Source organism: Delphinapterus leucas, chromosome 19 (assembly GCF_059928025.1).
Source record: "Delphinapterus leucas isolate spDelLeu-1000000601 "Yukka" chromosome 19, BTC_Dleu_Yukka2, whole genome shotgun sequence".
NCBI lineage: Eukaryota > Metazoa > Chordata > Mammalia > Artiodactyla > Monodontidae > Delphinapterus > Delphinapterus leucas.
In genome coordinates this window covers 32,876,280-32,892,168 of record NC_143147.1, presented here as the reverse complement: position 1 = coordinate 32,892,168, position 15,889 = coordinate 32,876,280, and the positions used below count along the sequence as shown (strand labels likewise).

At 54.6% G+C, this 15,889-nt stretch overlaps 1 protein-coding gene and 5 pseudogenes across 1 annotated transcript; all 6 read right to left on the bottom strand.

The window, feature by feature from the left end:
• Positions 1-1,049: 1,049 nt before the first annotated feature.
• On the bottom strand, positions 1,050-3,300 carry LOC149746720 (uncharacterized protein SPEM3-like; annotated as a pseudogene).
• Positions 2,486-3,267, bottom strand: LOC149746721 (uncharacterized protein SPEM3-like). Its single transcript, XM_089901816.1, has 3 exons — positions 3,130-3,267; positions 2,924-2,981; positions 2,486-2,805 (listed from the first exon to the last, which is right to left on the bottom strand). The coding sequence occupies exons 1-3, from the start codon at positions 3,265-3,267 to the stop codon at positions 2,486-2,488; spliced, it is 516 nt and encodes a 171-aa protein (XP_089757942.1).
• Positions 3,301-4,025: 725 nt separating the features above from the next.
• LOC149746719 (uncharacterized protein SPEM2 pseudogene) lies at positions 4,026-5,775 on the bottom strand (annotated as a pseudogene).
• Positions 5,776-6,120: 345 nt separating this feature from the next.
• On the bottom strand, positions 6,121-6,855 carry LOC149746718 (uncharacterized protein SPEM3-like; annotated as a pseudogene).
• A 52-nt stretch (positions 6,856-6,907) lies between these two features.
• Positions 6,908-7,905, bottom strand: LOC149746717 (uncharacterized protein SPEM3-like; annotated as a pseudogene).
• Positions 7,906-11,970: 4,065 nt separating this feature from the next.
• On the bottom strand, positions 11,971-13,547 carry LOC149746716 (spermatid maturation protein 1-like; annotated as a pseudogene).
• Positions 13,548-15,889: the final 2,342 nt, after the last annotated feature.

Genomic DNA, 15,889 nt, shown 5'->3' with positions numbered 1-15,889 from the left:
TATGAAGGAGGGGACCCTCAGAATCCAGGGCTCAAGTTGGGCAGCCTAAAACACAAGGTTTCCTAGTCTCTGACAAAGAGAGGTCTTCTCCCTCAGTAACCAAGAGCCCCAAACACAGCCCAGAACGGGGGAGGCAAGTTTCCATACATCTGATCGTGACCCAAGAGACCAGATGACGAAAACTGAAGCCTGGACCGTTTCTCACAGTCCGGGGAAATCAAGCATTGGCTGTCCAGCCCCACATCTTACCTCCTCCCCAGAGGGTGGCCTCTGAGCCACCCTAAAAAGAGCTAAGTTCTCTGAGCTCTGGGGGAGCTTTAAGGTGCTGGGGATGGGTGACAGGGAAAGGAAAATTGCTCTAAACTCTAAAGCACTGCTCTCTAATGGCATTTTCCATGATGATGGAAATGTTCTAAATCTGTGCCGTCCAATACAGTAGCCGCTAGCTCCATGTGCCTACTGAGCACTTAGAAGGTCATGGCACTGAGTAACAGAATTTTTTTTTTTTGGCCAAAGCATGAAGCTTGCGGGGTCTGAGTTCCCAGACCAGGGATTGAAACCCAGCCACAGCAGTGAAAGCGCCAGGTCCCAACACCTAGACCACCAGGGAACAGAATTGGATGCCAGGGAAATTCCGTTCCCTGAGGAAGAGAATTTTTAACTTAATTTTTAGCAGAATTAATTTTCCTTAATTTTAACTAATTTACATTCTAATAGGCATTTGGCTAGTGGCTACTGTAATTGACAATGCAGCTCTAGGGCCTTGGGGATGACAGATTCAGCTAGAGAGCGATGGAGGGAAAGCAGGGATAGCTTAGGTCCTCATCAGGCCCTGTGGGATGGGGCTGGGGTGAATGTCCTCAAACAACCGCAGAACACTTCTCTTGTCTCTTCATTCCTCGTGCATATCTGTCCCCTCTTTTTCTAAGTTGCTCATCACACACTGATATCCCCACTCCTTGATGGTCTCCGGTGAGTTGTTGGATGTCTCTCGGTGAAGGTGCCTGGGAGACAGAGCTGCTCACTTGTCCATGCCTGCTCTGAACTGTCTCTGGCGGGCGTCAAAGACGACATGCCCGAGCCGGGTGCCTGACCCAGGACAGTAGGGCTTCCAGCTGGTTTTGGGAGGCGTAGACATCTGGCGATAGTTCTGGCAGGCTGGAGGAACTGTATCCATGGGGTGGTACACCCAGTCTTGGCTGCCTGCTCGCCGGGAGGATGATTGCAGCTCAATCAGTACAGGTACTTCTGAGAAGGTTTGCAGGTCATTGTAGGCCACCTGAGCCTTGGGCGAGCAGGAGTTCTGACTGGGTGGGATAGAAGTCCATGGTATGTGCTGCCCTGCATCCTCCTTTTGAGGAACTGCCTCAGATATAAATGACTGTCGGGTCTGATGTGGGCCCAAAACTTGGACAGAGTCAGTTCCTAGAGGGTTCTTGTGGAGGCCAGGATTTGGGATAAGGCATGAGTTGTTATGGAGGCCCTATCTCTTGGATGAGCCAGAGTATTGAGTAAGGGCCAGACTCTTATGGGGGCCAGGATCTCGATGAATTCCTGAGTACTTGTGTAAGCTAGGGTCATGTGTATGTTCTGAGCCCCTGTAAATTCCAGCATGTTCGGGAAGGCCTGGAAGCTTGTGGAGGCCTTGGTCTTGAGCAAGGCCTGGGTTCTTGGGGAGGCCTGGGTTTGTGGTTAGGCCTGGGTGTCAGGAAACTCTGCAGACTTTGGAAGGGCCTGGGGTCCTTGGGAGGACAGAGCCTTGGTTGAGGCCTTGACTCTCAGGAAGTTCATGGGTTTGGGCCTGGCTTGGGATTTGGGAAGTAATGGATAACTGGGGAGGGATGGGGACCTGGGAAGAGAGGACAGACTGAGAAGACTTGGAGGTTGGGGGAAAGGTGGGGGTTTGTATTAAGTTGGAGGGCTTCTGGCTGTTGCTGTGTTGATGAAGGACCCGGTATCTGAAAGAAACAAGGGGCAGATAAAGAGTGCATGGTGGAGGCATGGTGCATGGTGAGTTCTGCGTACTCGTTGCAGAATGGAGGCAAGGTTGAGAAGGTGCAGCATCCTTGGAGTACAGGAATTTGGGGTAGACTGGAGTCTGGGGGTCCGGTTTCTCTTCTCAGACCTGCAAGGAATGAAGCTCCAGTAAAGGAAGGTCTTGGACTGTTCAAATTTGTCTTTGGCATCATTTGAGATCTTCCATTCCATATTCCCCATATTCTGGGCCTGGGCGGAAGTGTGCTCATGGGCGTGGCCTCAGGAGCAGATCTCAGAATGGGGGATGGGTGTGCTCAGTGGGGTGGGCTGAGGAGGAGGTCTGGGCCTTGGCAGGTTCATGCGCAGGGGGCTGAACTGGGGGGCGGGTCTGGGCCCTGGCTGGGGACTGGGCTGTGTCAGAGTCTGGGGTCTTAGTCTTGGTCTCTTGGGGCAGGCAGAGAGGAACCACGTCCACCTTGCTCATCCTGTGGAGCTTGGAAGATGTCTCTTACCTGGAGTAAAAGTTGGCTTGGGACTTTAAGACTGTGACCGGAGGGGCCTCCCCAGCTCTCACTACCCGCTCCTTCCACAGTCCCCGTGGAGCCTCCGTGGAAGCCGCAGCCCGTCCACACTGAGGCGGCATCCAGCAGCACTTAGAAGCCTTTTCATAATTTTTGTCTGGTATCCAGGAGTCAAGGTGGTTTGGGTGCCCGAGCAGGAAGCTTGGGCCATGGCGGAAGCGGGAAGAAACTCTTGAGCACAGGTTCTTGGGATCCACGGAGCAGCGCATGCACATGCGATGGCTGCCTACACAGCTGACTTGCTTGTCTGCGGGGAAAGGCGAGACGGGTCAGGGCCTGGCTTCCTGAGGGGCTGAGAATCAAGGCAGGGATAGAAGAAAGGGGACAGGCCCACATCCCCTGAGCTCACGCTGGCGCCCACTCACCCTTGGGGAGAATACGATTGAAAAGTACCCGCAAGTAACCCTTCAGATGCCTCCAGAGCTGAGGGAAGCAGGGGAGGGGGGAGACCGAGAGCAGGGTTAGCCCTGAAATCCAACCCTTGTCCGACCACACCCCAGCAGCCCTCCCACCTCAGCCCCTTCAAGGCCCCAGGGCTCCCCCAACTCCGCTGCCCAGATCCTGCTCTGACCATAGTCACCACGTTCATTCCCAAGTTGAGGAAGGTGAATCTGATCAGGAGCAAAAGAATTGAGTCTCCTAGCTCCTGGCATTTCCTGGGGATGGTGCCAGAGCATGGCTCGGCTCGGTAGAGGGCTCGCTCACCCATGACTAGGGGTTCAAGGACTGCCTGGGTCCCCTGGCCTCCACATAGTCACTGGGAGCCAGACTGGGTCATAATTGGACAGGTGGTGAGGTCACAGTGAGGGAGGGGGACGAAAAGGAGGACCCAGGGTAGCATTCCCTGGTAACCAGGGTCAGGTAAGCTGAGCCTGGACAGTCAAACAGGGCCCGGTGGCCGGCACACCTCCCCTCGAGTGGTCATTCATTTGCTCACCACCCACTGACTCACTTGTTCAAATGACACATTCCGTCTCTTGGTCCCTCTTGAGACTAGGAAGACCTCGGCCTCAGAGGCCTGCTGAAGGCCTGGTTGGAGTCCAGAGCCTCAGCCTTCTTCATGCCCTTCACTGGGCCTGCAGCTGGACCTGCCCAGGTGTGGCACCTCCCACTTTGGAAGCAGCTTCTTGTATGAGGCTCTTTGGGGACAGGGACAGCTGAGACACAGAGGAGGTGCCCAGAGACCAGGGGTTTGGAGTCTGCAGCTGCAGATGTACTTAGTGCATGGTATAGGACCAGGAGGGGCCTGCTGGCAGAACTGTGGCCACTAAACCAAGGGGACCCTCAGGCCAAGAAGGGGACACTGGCTTCTTATTGCAGGAAGCCAAGGGCAGGGACCCAGGCTGGCAGAAGGAGTGGCGCTTCCAAGCCACAGACCACCAATGTTTCCTGGACTCTGGCGCTCTTTATTCCTCTCTCCATGCCCTGCCCCCCCGCCCCCCCGCGACCGCCCCCATTTGCCGCCGGTCAGTTCATTTTCCCAGTCTGGCTCCTGTGCAGAGAGGGCCTCGAGGCCGAGGTGGAAGGTAGCAGTGAGTTGGCCCGTGCTTGGCTCTCCTGCGGTTGCCACTTCCGCTCCAGGCTGTCATACACCTGGTAGTTGGCATTGCCCCCCGGGTTCCGACTGAGTGGCATGAAGGTGGGTGGAGGTGGAGGGTGCTCGTTAGCCTGGACGTCGGGCAGGGGCTGGGAGGGGCGGAGGAGCAGCGCTGAGCTGGGAGCCGGGGCCCGCTTGTACGAGGCCTCGGCCAGCACCGTGAGGGAGGCGGACGTGGCCAGAGGGCGCCGCACGGGCAGCATCTCGGCCCATTCGGCCGCCCGGCGCCGCACTTCGTGGGGATCCCAGGAGTAGTTCAAGTGTCCCGTGAAGGGGTGCGGGCTGCGGTTGGGCTGGCTGTGAGCACAGCTGGGGAGGTTCCGTCCGTGGGCCGGGGGGGAGTTGCGCCGCCAGGCTTCGGGCCGGCAGCCCAGGAATTCTTACATTCCTTTTTCCCAGGGGTCTGTCTCCACAGTGAACTAGGCCTAAGTCCATGGGCAAGAAAATTAAGAGGAGACAGCTCGAAAAATTTAGAGGCCTATGAAGGAGGGGACCTTCAGAATCCAGGGCTCAAGTTGGGCAGCCTAAAACACAAGGTTTCCTAGTCTCTGACAAAGAGAGGTCTTCTCCCTCAGTAACCAAGAGCCCCAAACACAGCCCAGAACGGGGGAGGCAAGTTTCCATACATCTGATCGTGACCCAAGAGACCAGATGACGAAAACTGAAGCCTGGACCCTTTCTCACAGTCCGGGGAAATCAGGCATTGGCTGTCCATCCCCACATCTTACCTCCTCCCCAGAGGGTGGCCTCTGAGCCACCCTAAAAAGAGCTAAGTTCTCTGAGCTCTGGGGGAGCTTTAAGGTGCTGGGGGTGGGTGACAGGGAAAGGAAAATTGCTCTAAACTCTAAAGCACTGCTCTCTAATAGCATTTTCCATGATGATGGAAATGTTCTAAATCTGTGCCGTCCAATACAGTAGCCGCTAGCTCCATGTGCCTACTGAGCACTTAGAAGGTCATGGCACTGAGTAACAGAATTTTTTTTTTTTTTTGGCCAAAGCATGAAGCTTGCGGGGTCTGAGTTCCCAGACCAGGGATTGAAACCCAGCCACAGCAGTGAAAGCGCCAGGTCCCAACACCTAGACCACCAGGGAACAGAATTGGATGCCAGGGAAATTCCGTTCCCTGAGGAAGAGAATTTTTAACTTAATTTTTAACAGAATTAATTTTCCTTAATTTTAACTAATTTACATTCTAATAGGCATTTGGCTAGTGACTACTGTAATTGACAATGCAGCTCTAGGGCCTTGGGGATGACAGATTCAGCCAGACAGCGATGGAGGGAAAGCAGGGATAGCTTAGGTCCTCATCAGGCCCTGTGGGATGGGGCTGGGGTGAATGTCCTCAAACAACCGCAGAACACTTCTCTTGTCTCTTTATTCCTCGTGCATATCTGTCCCCTCTTTTTCTAAGTTGCTCATCACACACTGATATCCCCACTCCTTGATGGTCTCCAGTGAGTTGTTGGATGTCTCTCGGTGAAGGCGCCTGGGAGACAGAGCTTCTCACTTGTCCCTGCCTGCTCTGAACTGTCTCTGGCGGGCGTCAAAGACGACATGCCCGAGCCGGGTGCCTGACCCAGGACAGTAGGTCTTCCAGCTGGTTTTGGGAGGCGTAGACATCTGGCGATAGTTCTGGCAGGCTGGAGGAACTGTATCCATGGGGTGGTACACCCAGTCTTGGCTGCCTGCTCGCCGGGAGGATGATTGCAGCTCAATCAGTACAGGTACTTCTGAGAAGGTTTGCAGGTCATTGTAGGCCACCTGAGCCTTGGGCGAGCAGGAGTTCTGACTGGGTGGGATAGAAGTCCATGGTATGTGCTGCCCTGCATCCTCCTTTTGAGGAACTGCCTCAGATATAAATGACTGTCGGGTCTGATGTGGGCCCAAAACTTGGACAGAGTCAGTTCCTAGAGGGTTCTTGTGGAGGCCAGGATTTGGGATAAGGCATGAGTTGTTATGGAGGCCCTATCTCTTGGATGAGCCAGAGTATTGAGTAAGGGCCAGACTCTTATGGGGGCCAGGATCTCGATGAATTCCTGAGTACTTGTGTAAGCTAGGGTCATGTGTATGTTCTGAGCCCCTGTAAATTCCAGCATGTTCGGGAAGGCCTGGAAGCTTGTGGAGGCCTTGGTCTTGAGCAAGGCCTGGGTTCTTGGGAAGGCCTGGGTTTGTGGTTAGGCCTGGGTGTCAGGAAACTCTGCAGACTTTGGAAGGGCCTGGGGTCCTTGGGAGGACAGAGCCTTGGTTGAGGCCTTGACTCTCAGGAAGTTCATGGGTTTGGGCCTGGCTTTGGATTTGGGAAGTAATGGATATCTTGGGAGGGATGGGGACCTGGGAAGAGAGGACAGACTGAGAAGACTTGGAGGTTTGGGGAAAGGTGGGGGTTTGTGTTAAGTTGGAGGGCTTCTGGCTGTTGCTGTGTTGATGAAGGACCCGGTATCTGAAAGAAACAAGGGGCAGATAAAGAGTGTATGGTGGAGGCATGGTGCATGGTGAGCTTTGGGCACTCGTTGCAGAATGGAGGCAAGGTTGAGAAGGTGCAGCATCCTTGGAGTACAGGAATTTGGGGTAGACTGGAGTCTGGGGGTCCGTGTTTCTCTTCTCGGACCTGCAAGGAAGGAAGCTGCAGTAAGGGAAGGTCTTGGACTGTTCACATTTGTCTTTGGCATCATTTGAGATCTTCCATTCCATATTCCCCATATTCTGGGCCTGGGCGGAAGTGTGCTCATAGGCGTGGCCTCAGGAGCAGATCTCAGAATGGGGGATGGGTGTGCTCAGTGGGGTGGGCTGAGGAGGAGGTCTGGGCCTTGGCAGGTTCATGCGCAGGGGGCTGAACTGGGGGGCGGGTCTGGGCCCGGGCTGCGGACTGGGCTGTGTCAGAGTCTGGGGTCTTAGTCTTGGTCTCTTGGGGCAGGCAGAGAGGAACCACGTTCACCTTGCTCATCCTGTGGAGCTTGGAAGATGTCTCTTACCTGGAGTAAAAGTTGGCTTGGGACTTTGAGACTGTGACCGGAGGGGCCTCCCCAGCTCTCACTACCCGCTCCTTCCACAGTCCCCGTGGAGCCTCCGTGGAAGCCGCAGCCCGTCCACACTGAGGCGGCATCCAGCAGCACTTAGAAGCCTTTTCATAATTTTTGTCTGGTATCCAGGAGTCAAGGTGGTTTGGGTGCCCGAGCAGGAAGCTTGGGCCATGGCGGAAGCGGGAAGAAACTCTTGAGCACAGGTTCTTCGTATCCACGGAGCAGCGCATGCGCATGCGATGGCTGCCTACACAGCTGGCATACTTGTCTGCGGGGAAAGGCGAGATGGGTCAGGGCCTGGCTTCCTGAGGGGCTGAGAATCAAGGCAGGGATAGAAGAAAGGGGACAGGCCCACATCCCATGAGCCCATGCTGGCGCCCACTCACCTTTGGGGAAAAGACGTTTGAAAAGCGCCCGCAAGAATCTCTTCAGATGCCTCCAGAGCTGAGGGAAGAAGGGGAGGGGGGAGACCGAGAGCAGGGTTAGCCCGGAAATCCAACCCTTGTCCGGCCACACCCCAGCAGCCCTCCCACCTCAGCCCCTTCAAGACCCCAGGGCTCCCCCAACCCCGCTGCACATATCCTGCCCTGACCATAATCACCATGTTGATCCCCACGTTGACGAAGATCAAGCTGACCAGGAGCAGAAGAATTGCGTCTCCTTGCTCCTGGCATTTCCTGGGAATGGGGCCAGGGAACGGCTCAGCTCCATAGTAGGTTCGCTCACCCATGGCCGTTGCTCCCAGGACTGCCTGGGCCCCCTGCCCTCCACTTTTAACTGGGAGCTTGACTGGGTCATAATGGGGCAGGTGGTGAGGTCACAGTGAGGGAGGGGGACGAAAAGGAGGGCCCAGGGTGGCATTCCCTGGTAACCAGGGTGAGGTAAGCTGAGCCTGGACAGTCAAACATGGCCCGAAGGCCGGCACACCTCCACTTGAGTGATCAATCATTCACTCACCGCCCGCTGACTCACTTGTTCAAATGACACATTCCATTTCTTGGCCCTCCTGAGAATATGAAGACCTTGGCCTCAGAGCCCTTTGGAAGGCCTGGCTGCAGTCAAGAGCCTCAGCCTACTTCATGCCCTTCACTGGGCGTGGAGCTGGACCTGCCCAGATGTGGAACCTCCCAGGTTGGAAGCAGCTTCTTGTATGAGGCTCTTTGTGGACAGGGACAGCTGAGACACAGAGGAGGTGCCCAGACACCAGTGGTTTGGAGTCTGCAGCTGCAGAACTACTTAGTGCATGGTATAGGACCAGGAGGGGCCTGCTGTCAGGACTGTGCCCACTAAACCAAGGGGACCCTCAGGCCAAGAAGGGGACACTGGCTTCTTATTGCAGGAAGCCAAGGGCAGGGACCAAGGCTGGCAGAAGGAGTGGCGCTTCCAAGCCACAGACCACCAATGTTTCCTGGACTCTGGCGCTCTTTATTCCTCTCTCCATGCCCTGCCCCCCCGCCCCCCCGCGACCGCCCCCATTTGCCGCCGGTCAGTTCATTTTCCCAGTCTGTCTCCTGTGCAGAGAGGGCCTCGAGGCCGAGGTGGAAGGTAGCAGTGACTTGGCCCACGTTTGGCTCTCCTGCGGTTGCCGCTTCCGCTCCAGGCTGTCATACACCTGGTAGTTGGCATTGCCCCCCGGGTTCCGACTGAGTGGCATGAAGGTGGGTGGAGGTGGAGGGTGCTCGTTAGCCTGGACGTCGGGCAGGGGCTGGGAGGGGCGGAGGAGCAGCGCTGAGCTGGGAGCCGGGGCCCGCTTGTACGAGACCTCGGCCAGCACCGTGAGGGAGGCGGACGTGGCCAGAGGGCGCCGCACGGGCAGCATCTCGGCCCATTCGGCCGCCCGGCGCCGCACTTCGTGGGGATCCCGGGAGTAGTTCAAGTGTCCCGTGAAGGGGTGCGGGCTGCGGTTGGGCTGGCTGTGAGCACAGCTGGGGAGGCTCCGTCCGTGGGCCGGGGGGGAGTTGCGCCGCCAGGCTCCGGGCCGGCAGCCCAGGAATTCTTACATTCCTTTTTCCCAGGGGTCTGTCTCCACAGTGAACTAGGCCTAAGTCCATGGGCAAGAAAATTAAGTGGAGACAGCTCGAAAAATTTAGAGGCCTATGAAGGAGGGGACCCTCAGAATCCAGGGCTCAAGTTGGGCAGCCTAAAACACAAGGTTTCCTAGTCTCTGACAAAGAGAGGTCTTCTCCCTCAGTAACCAAGAGCCCCAAACACAGCCCAGAACGGGGGAGGCAAGTTTCCATACATCTGATCGTGACCCAAGAGACCAGATGACGAAAACTGAAGCCTGGACCGTTTCTCACAGTCCGGGGAAATCAAGCATTGGCTGTCCAGCCCCACATCTTACCTCCTCCCCAGAGGGTGGCCTCTGAGCCACCCTAAAAAGAGCTAAGTTCTCTGCGCTCTGGGGGAGCTTTAAGGTGCTGGGGGTGGGTGACAGGGAAAGGAAAATTGCTCTAAACTCTAAAGCACTGCTGTCTAATGGCATTGTCCACGGTGATGCAAATGTTCTAAATCTGTGCCGTCCAATGCAGTAGCCGCTAGCTCCATGTGCCTACTGAGCTCTTAGAAGGCCATGGCAATGAGGGACAGAATTTTTTTTTTTTTTTGGCCATACCATGAAGCTTGCGGGGTCTGAGTTCCCCGACCAGGGATTGAACCCCAGCCACAGCAGTGAAAGTGCCAAATCCCAACAACTGGACCGCCAGGGAACAGAATTGGATGCCAGGGAAATTCTGTTCCCTGAGGAAGAGAATTTTCAACTTTTTAACTTAATTTTTAACAGAATTAATTTTCCTTAATTTTAAATAATTTACATTCTAATAGGCATTTGGCTAGTGGCTACTGTAATTGACAATGCAGCTCTAGGGCCTTGGGGATAACGGATTTAGCTAGAGAGTGATGGAGGGAAAGCAGGGATAGCTTAGGTCCTCATCAGGCCCTGTGGGATGGGGCTGGGGTGGATGTCCTCAACCACCCACAGAACACTTCTCTTGTCTCTTTATTCCTCATGCATATCTGTCCCCTCTTTTTCTAAGTTGCTCTGAGCACACTGATGTCCCCAAACCTTGGTGGTCTCCGGTGAGTTGTTGGATGTCTGTCGGTGAAGGCGCCTGAGAGACAGAGCTTCTCACTTGTCCCTGCCTGCTCTGAACTGTCTCTGGCGGGCGTCAAAGACCATATGCCCTAGCCCGGTGCCTGACCCAGGACAGTAGGGCTTCCAGCTGGTTTTGGGAGGCGTAGACATCTGGCGATAATTCTGGCAGGCTGGAGGAACTGTATCCATGGGGTGCTACACCCCTTCTTGGGTGCCTGCTCGCCGGGAGGATGATTGCAGCTCAATCAGTACAGGTACCTCTGTGAAGGTTTGCAGGTCATTGTAGGCCACCTGAGCCTTGGGAGAGCATGAGTTCTGACTGGGTGGGACAGAAGTCCATGGTGTGTGCTGCCAAGCACCCTCCTTTCGAGGAACTGCCTCATATATAAATGAGTTGTGGGTCTGATATGCGCCCAAAACTTGGACAGAGTCAGTTCCTAGATGGTTCTTGTGGAGGTCAGGGTTTGGGATAAGGCATGCGTTGTTATGGAGGCCTGATCTCTTGGATAAGCCAGAGTCTTGAGTAAGGGCTGGGCACTTATGGGGGCCAGGATCTCGATTACTTCCTGAGTACTTGTGGAAGTTAGGGTCATGGGTATGTTCTGAGCTCCTCTAATTTCCAGCATCTTGGGTAAGGCCACATCTCCTTTTCACTTCAGTGGCTTGGGTAATGCCTGGATTCTTATGGAGGTCAGAATCTTGAGTAAGGCCTTGGCTCCTGCAGACTCCAGAATCTTGGGTAAGACCTGGATTCTTGTAGTCTGCTGAGTCTCATGTAAGGCTTGAGCCCTTATGGAGGCGAGGGGTTTGCACAAGGCCTGGGCTCTTCAGATTCCTGGCAAAGGCCTGAACTCTTGTTGACTCCAGAGTCTTGGGCAAGGTATGGACGCTTCTCTGGCCCAGATCTTGGGTAAAGTCTGGACTCCTAGAGACTCCTGAATCTTGGGCATTACCCGTACTCTTGTCACATCCAGAATCTTGAGAAGGGTGTGGGCTATTACGGAAGCCAGTTTTTTGGGAGAGCTCTTGACTTTTACACAGTACAGTCTCTTGCTTTTGTTCCAGATTCCTATAGACTCGAGAATCATGCATAAAGCCTGAGCTCCTCTGAATGTCAGAAGTTTGGAGAAATGGTGTGTTTTTGTGGAGACCAGAGGGCTGGGTGAGGTATGGGCGTGTCAAGAAATGTCTGTCTTGAGTAGAACCTAAGCTCTTCTGGGAGCCAGAATCTTGGGTAGTGACTGGATTCTTCTGAAGGTCAGAGTCGTGGGAAAGGCTTGGATTCTTGCAGAGGTAAGGGTCTTGGGTAAGGCCCAGAAGCTTGTGGAGGTCTGGATCTTGAGCAAGGCCTGGGTTCTTGGGGAGGCCTGGGCCTCAGGTAAGGCCTGGGTTCTTGTGGAGGCAGTCCTGGGATCATTGCTGGGGTTCATTGCTGAGGTCTGTGAAAGTGGTACCTGGCGATCCTCAAGTCATTTTGTTTGCACAATGAACATCTCAACAGATATAGAGGAATATAGACCTCACCTTCCATACCAGCTGCATTCCTGGAATGTGAGCAGATAGGCCTTTTATGAATCACCCTGCTTCTCTGTTCATTTTCATTTGACTAACGTTATTGATCATTTTAAGCTGATTCCATTACGTGGGTCTATATTGAGCACCTGCTATGTGTTTGGAGTCTTGATGGAAAATGCCCACTGGCTGTTTCTATTTCTTTCTCTCTTTTTTTTTCTTTTTGGCCATGCAGTGTGGTTTGCAGGATCTTAGTTCCCCGACCAGGGATTGAACTGGGGCCGTCAGCAATGAAAGCGTGTAGTCCTAATCACTGGACGTCCCGGGAATTCCCTGTGGCTGTGTGGGCCCTGGCACCCCGCACACCACCACAAACCACCTCCTCTCTTCTTTCTATTCTTCTCCCAGTCACCTCTCTGTCAGGGAACGGTATACCTAGGCCTTTCCCGTCCCCTCAGCCGTGCTGGATCCAGAGACCGGGAGGTAACAGTGGGACAGGGCCTCCACCTCCCTGGTCAGCTCCCGCAGCTGCCGTCTCACGTCTCTGGCATTATAGGCTACGCGCCCTGAGGAGCGGCGCCGGGGGATGTCTGCGACGTGGGCCGGGCCCAGGATGGGTGGCTGGGCTGGCGGGCACTGCTCCTGTTCTGCTTGGGGCACCCCCCAACCGTTCTTGTGGCTCAGGGCCTGAGGGTTGTGGGGCGGGGGTTCACAGGGTACGCGTAGGCCTGTAGGCCCAGCTCTGACTGCCTCTCTTTTGAGCGGCCTTCCCTCTACAGTTTGCTGGAAGCAGATGGTCTGGGTAGGTGGCTCCATAGCATCCTGGGCCCAGGGAGTCCAGAACCCCTGGGTGGACTGAAAGCCTTCCCAGTCCTTGGGGCAATTCCAGTTGTGGGAGCAGATTGTTGTGTGCTGACGTGGGGGCTTCTCGTCATCGCTGTCAGTTGTCAGGGGCCCAGGCTACGGGGCGGTGGGCGTGGCGTGCCACAGAGTCTCGACGGCGATGGCGGCGAGTGGGTGGGGGGGACACGATCATTTTCACAGGGTCCATGGTGCACCGAAGGCAGACTGCAGGGGTGCTCTGCTTCGGGGGCTGGGTCTGCTTCCCAGGTGAGCATAACTTAGAAGCTTCTGTGGATCGGGGACAGGTGGGGAGCCTGGCTCCTCCAGGGATGGAGAGGCAGGTTGCAGGAAGAGAAGCTGCATAGTTATGGTGTCTGAGCAGGGAGAGCGGGAGGGGAAGGGGCCCACTTAAGGTCAGGGCTAGAACACCTGGTTTCTGCCTTTCCTATTCCCCAACCTCCCCATCCTCCACTTACCTTTCTCACAAATAACACGAAACACTTGGTGTAAGAAGCCACGGAGTCTGCGCCAGAGCTAGGGGGGGGAGGACACAGTGACTGCGTGGCCGTGGCCATGGGGGTCCCCAGGGCCCCAACCTACTGTGCCCACAGTACTACCGGCCGCCTTCCTGTCCCAGCGGCTCCTGGGGTTAAGCGGGTCACAATGATGTGGGGCTCTCCCTCACAGTGTGCCAAGAGGGAGAGTCCTGGGCCTGTGTTTGACCCTCCAGCCTGGGCCAGGGCTTAGCAGAGACCAAACCCTTCACCTTGCATGTCTCTCCTGTAGCCAGCCACCTGCACCAGCCCATAGGCCCTCTGGCCTGTTTGGTGTCTGTCCCCATCAGCCCCTGCCTGGTCCTCTACACCAGGCTCTGACGTCTGCACAAACACTGGTCCTGATCTTAACTCCCCGAACAACCCCATTACCAATGACCACCTCACCCCAGCACTCACTCCCCCTTTCTCTCTGACCTCAGAGCTGTTCACTGGAAGGGGCTGTGGGCTCGGACCCCCTCCTCCTCCCTCACTGGCAGAGTCACTTCTCCAGGGTTTGTTTCTCCAGAGCCCCACCCCTACCCCCCAACATAACAGCAGGCAAAACCAACAGTTAAACTTCTATATTTACAATATTCCATCCTGGAGTCCCTGCGCAGTGACAAAGTCATGATGCAATCAAAGGCAGGACTGCAAAGCAGCACTGTGCCAGGACGGTGGACTACATCTCTATTGATTTGTTTGGTTGTGTTAAGCTTATATATGGAAACAGCACAAGGGGGATTTGCGCCCAGGGTTAGGGAAATGAGAAAAACTACTACCCCCCCTACTATTGTTATTACAAAATGGAAAGTACCTATTTCGGCCCCAGGAAACTGGGAACGCAATACACAAATGGAAATATAGGGATGTTCCTATGGAAAACACCCCCAATTGAACAACAGTGGCCCTACGAAGGGGTTGTTGATGATTTTGCTTTCATATGGGTCCACTCTAAAGAAAGGTTAATACTCTGGCAACAATTGCCAGGTGATAAACAGGAGCGTAGGAGGTATTGTAAGTGCTACTAGTGGAGTCAGGTACACAGGAACTGTAGGATATATCGTAAATATTTTTAAGGCACTATTCAAAAAACTTGCCCATGCATTTAAGAAAAAAAAATGTCATGAAGAACCTAGGGGTAAGAGAGGAATAAAGACACAGACCTACTGGAGAACGGACTTGAGGATATGGGGAGGGGGAAGGGTGAGCTGTGACAAAGCGAGAGAGAGGCACGGACATATATACACTACCAAACGTAAGGTAGATGGCTAGTGGGAAGCAGCCGCATAGCACAGGGAGATCAGCTCGGTGCTTTGTGACCGCCTGGAGGGGTGGGAGGGAGGGAGACGCAAGAGGGAAGAGATATGGGAACATATGTATATGTATAACTGATTCACTTTGTTATAAAGCAGAAACTAACACACCATTGTAAAGCAATTATACCCCAATAAAGATGTTAAAAAAAAAAAACTTGCCCATGCAGAAAGAACACGAAGATTGCACTTCTGTATTAAAGACTTACATAATAGCTTGGCTTAACTATTAGAAAATAACCTGCAACTAATGAGAACTTGGGGAATTATCTTGTTAGTACATCTAGAAACTGGGGACATTTTCAGAAAACTGACAAAAATATTTTGAGGTTAGAACATGTTGAGATGTTTTGATTTTGTACATGATGATGAAACCTGCCTATATATAAATACCCGCTCTGAAAAATAAATTTGTGCTTGACGTGCTGACATCTACAAAGGGTGTCAGGTCTTGTTTCCTTCGCCGACGCCGTCCATCCCTCGGGTTTACCTGGACTCGTTGGAGCTGGACTCCGACAATTTACAATATTCTCTTCATCTTTCGCCAGGTTTAAAAATGTGTACAGAGCCACGAAGGGTTGGGGTGGGGACATGGGATTGTCAAGGAATTGTTCTGGGGACAGGGGCTGGGCATTGGAGTCCGTGGCTGAATCATGGGGTCCCCCAGCCCCCCTCCCATGCCCCAGTTTGGGGGGCATCTGTCTACAGGGTTCAGGGCCCAGGTCCCTAGCATTTAGAAGGCAGGGCTGTTTGGAAAGGAGCTAGACCAGGCAGGGGAAGGGGTGGGAAAAGAACTAAGTTTCCATGGGTGGAGGTGGGGGCAGAAGGGACAGTCAGGAGGCAAAGTTCTGGGGAGCCAAGACCAGGGATTTGGGGGTCAGTGGAAGACAGCACTCCACCCCCTATTCAGATTTGGCACTAATGGACCCACAAAATGCCAGCAGGCGAGGATTGGCTCCTTCTCGGCTGGTGTCCCTTGAAACCCTTCCCGACATTGTTCCTTTCCCCAGAGGCCCAAACCGTTTCTCTTTGGGCAGTCACCTTACACACATCCTTTCAAATCAAATTCTTCCTGCTGGTGTCTGCCCAAGCGCCGTCCCCCACTGCCCCCTCCATCTGTTCCTCAGTACAGCTGACCCCGTTCTGTGCCCCAACCTGTCCGGGGAAGCCTTTCTCCCCTGCTCTCCTCCCCTCCCCCCTCCACTGCTTCTTTCCTTCAGCCCTGGGGGCCCAGGGGAGAGGGGGCAGGTCAAAGGAGGGGGTGGGCAGCTGAGGGGAGAAGCTGGCTTGAGACCAGGAAGGGATGTCTTCAGAGGGGGACGGCGAAGGGGGGAGGGAAAACGGGGGCAGAGAGGGAGGGATGAGACATGGCGAGAAGAGGGACGCAGGCGGGACCCCTTTAGCTGCCACCTCCCC

Coding starts and splice junctions, on each gene's coding strand:
- LOC149746721 (XM_089901816.1), bottom strand. CDS start 3,267: ATGGGTGAGCGAGCCCTCTACCGAGCCGAGCCATGCTCTGGCACCATC. Junction 2,982..3,129: donor GAATGAACGTGGTGACTATG/GTCAGAGCAGGA, acceptor TGCTTCCCTCAG/CTCTGGAGGCATCTGAAGGG. Junction 2,806..2,923: donor CAATCGTATTCTCCCCAAGG/GTGAGTGGGCGC, acceptor CTTTCCCCGCAG/ACAAGCAAGTCAGCTGTGTA.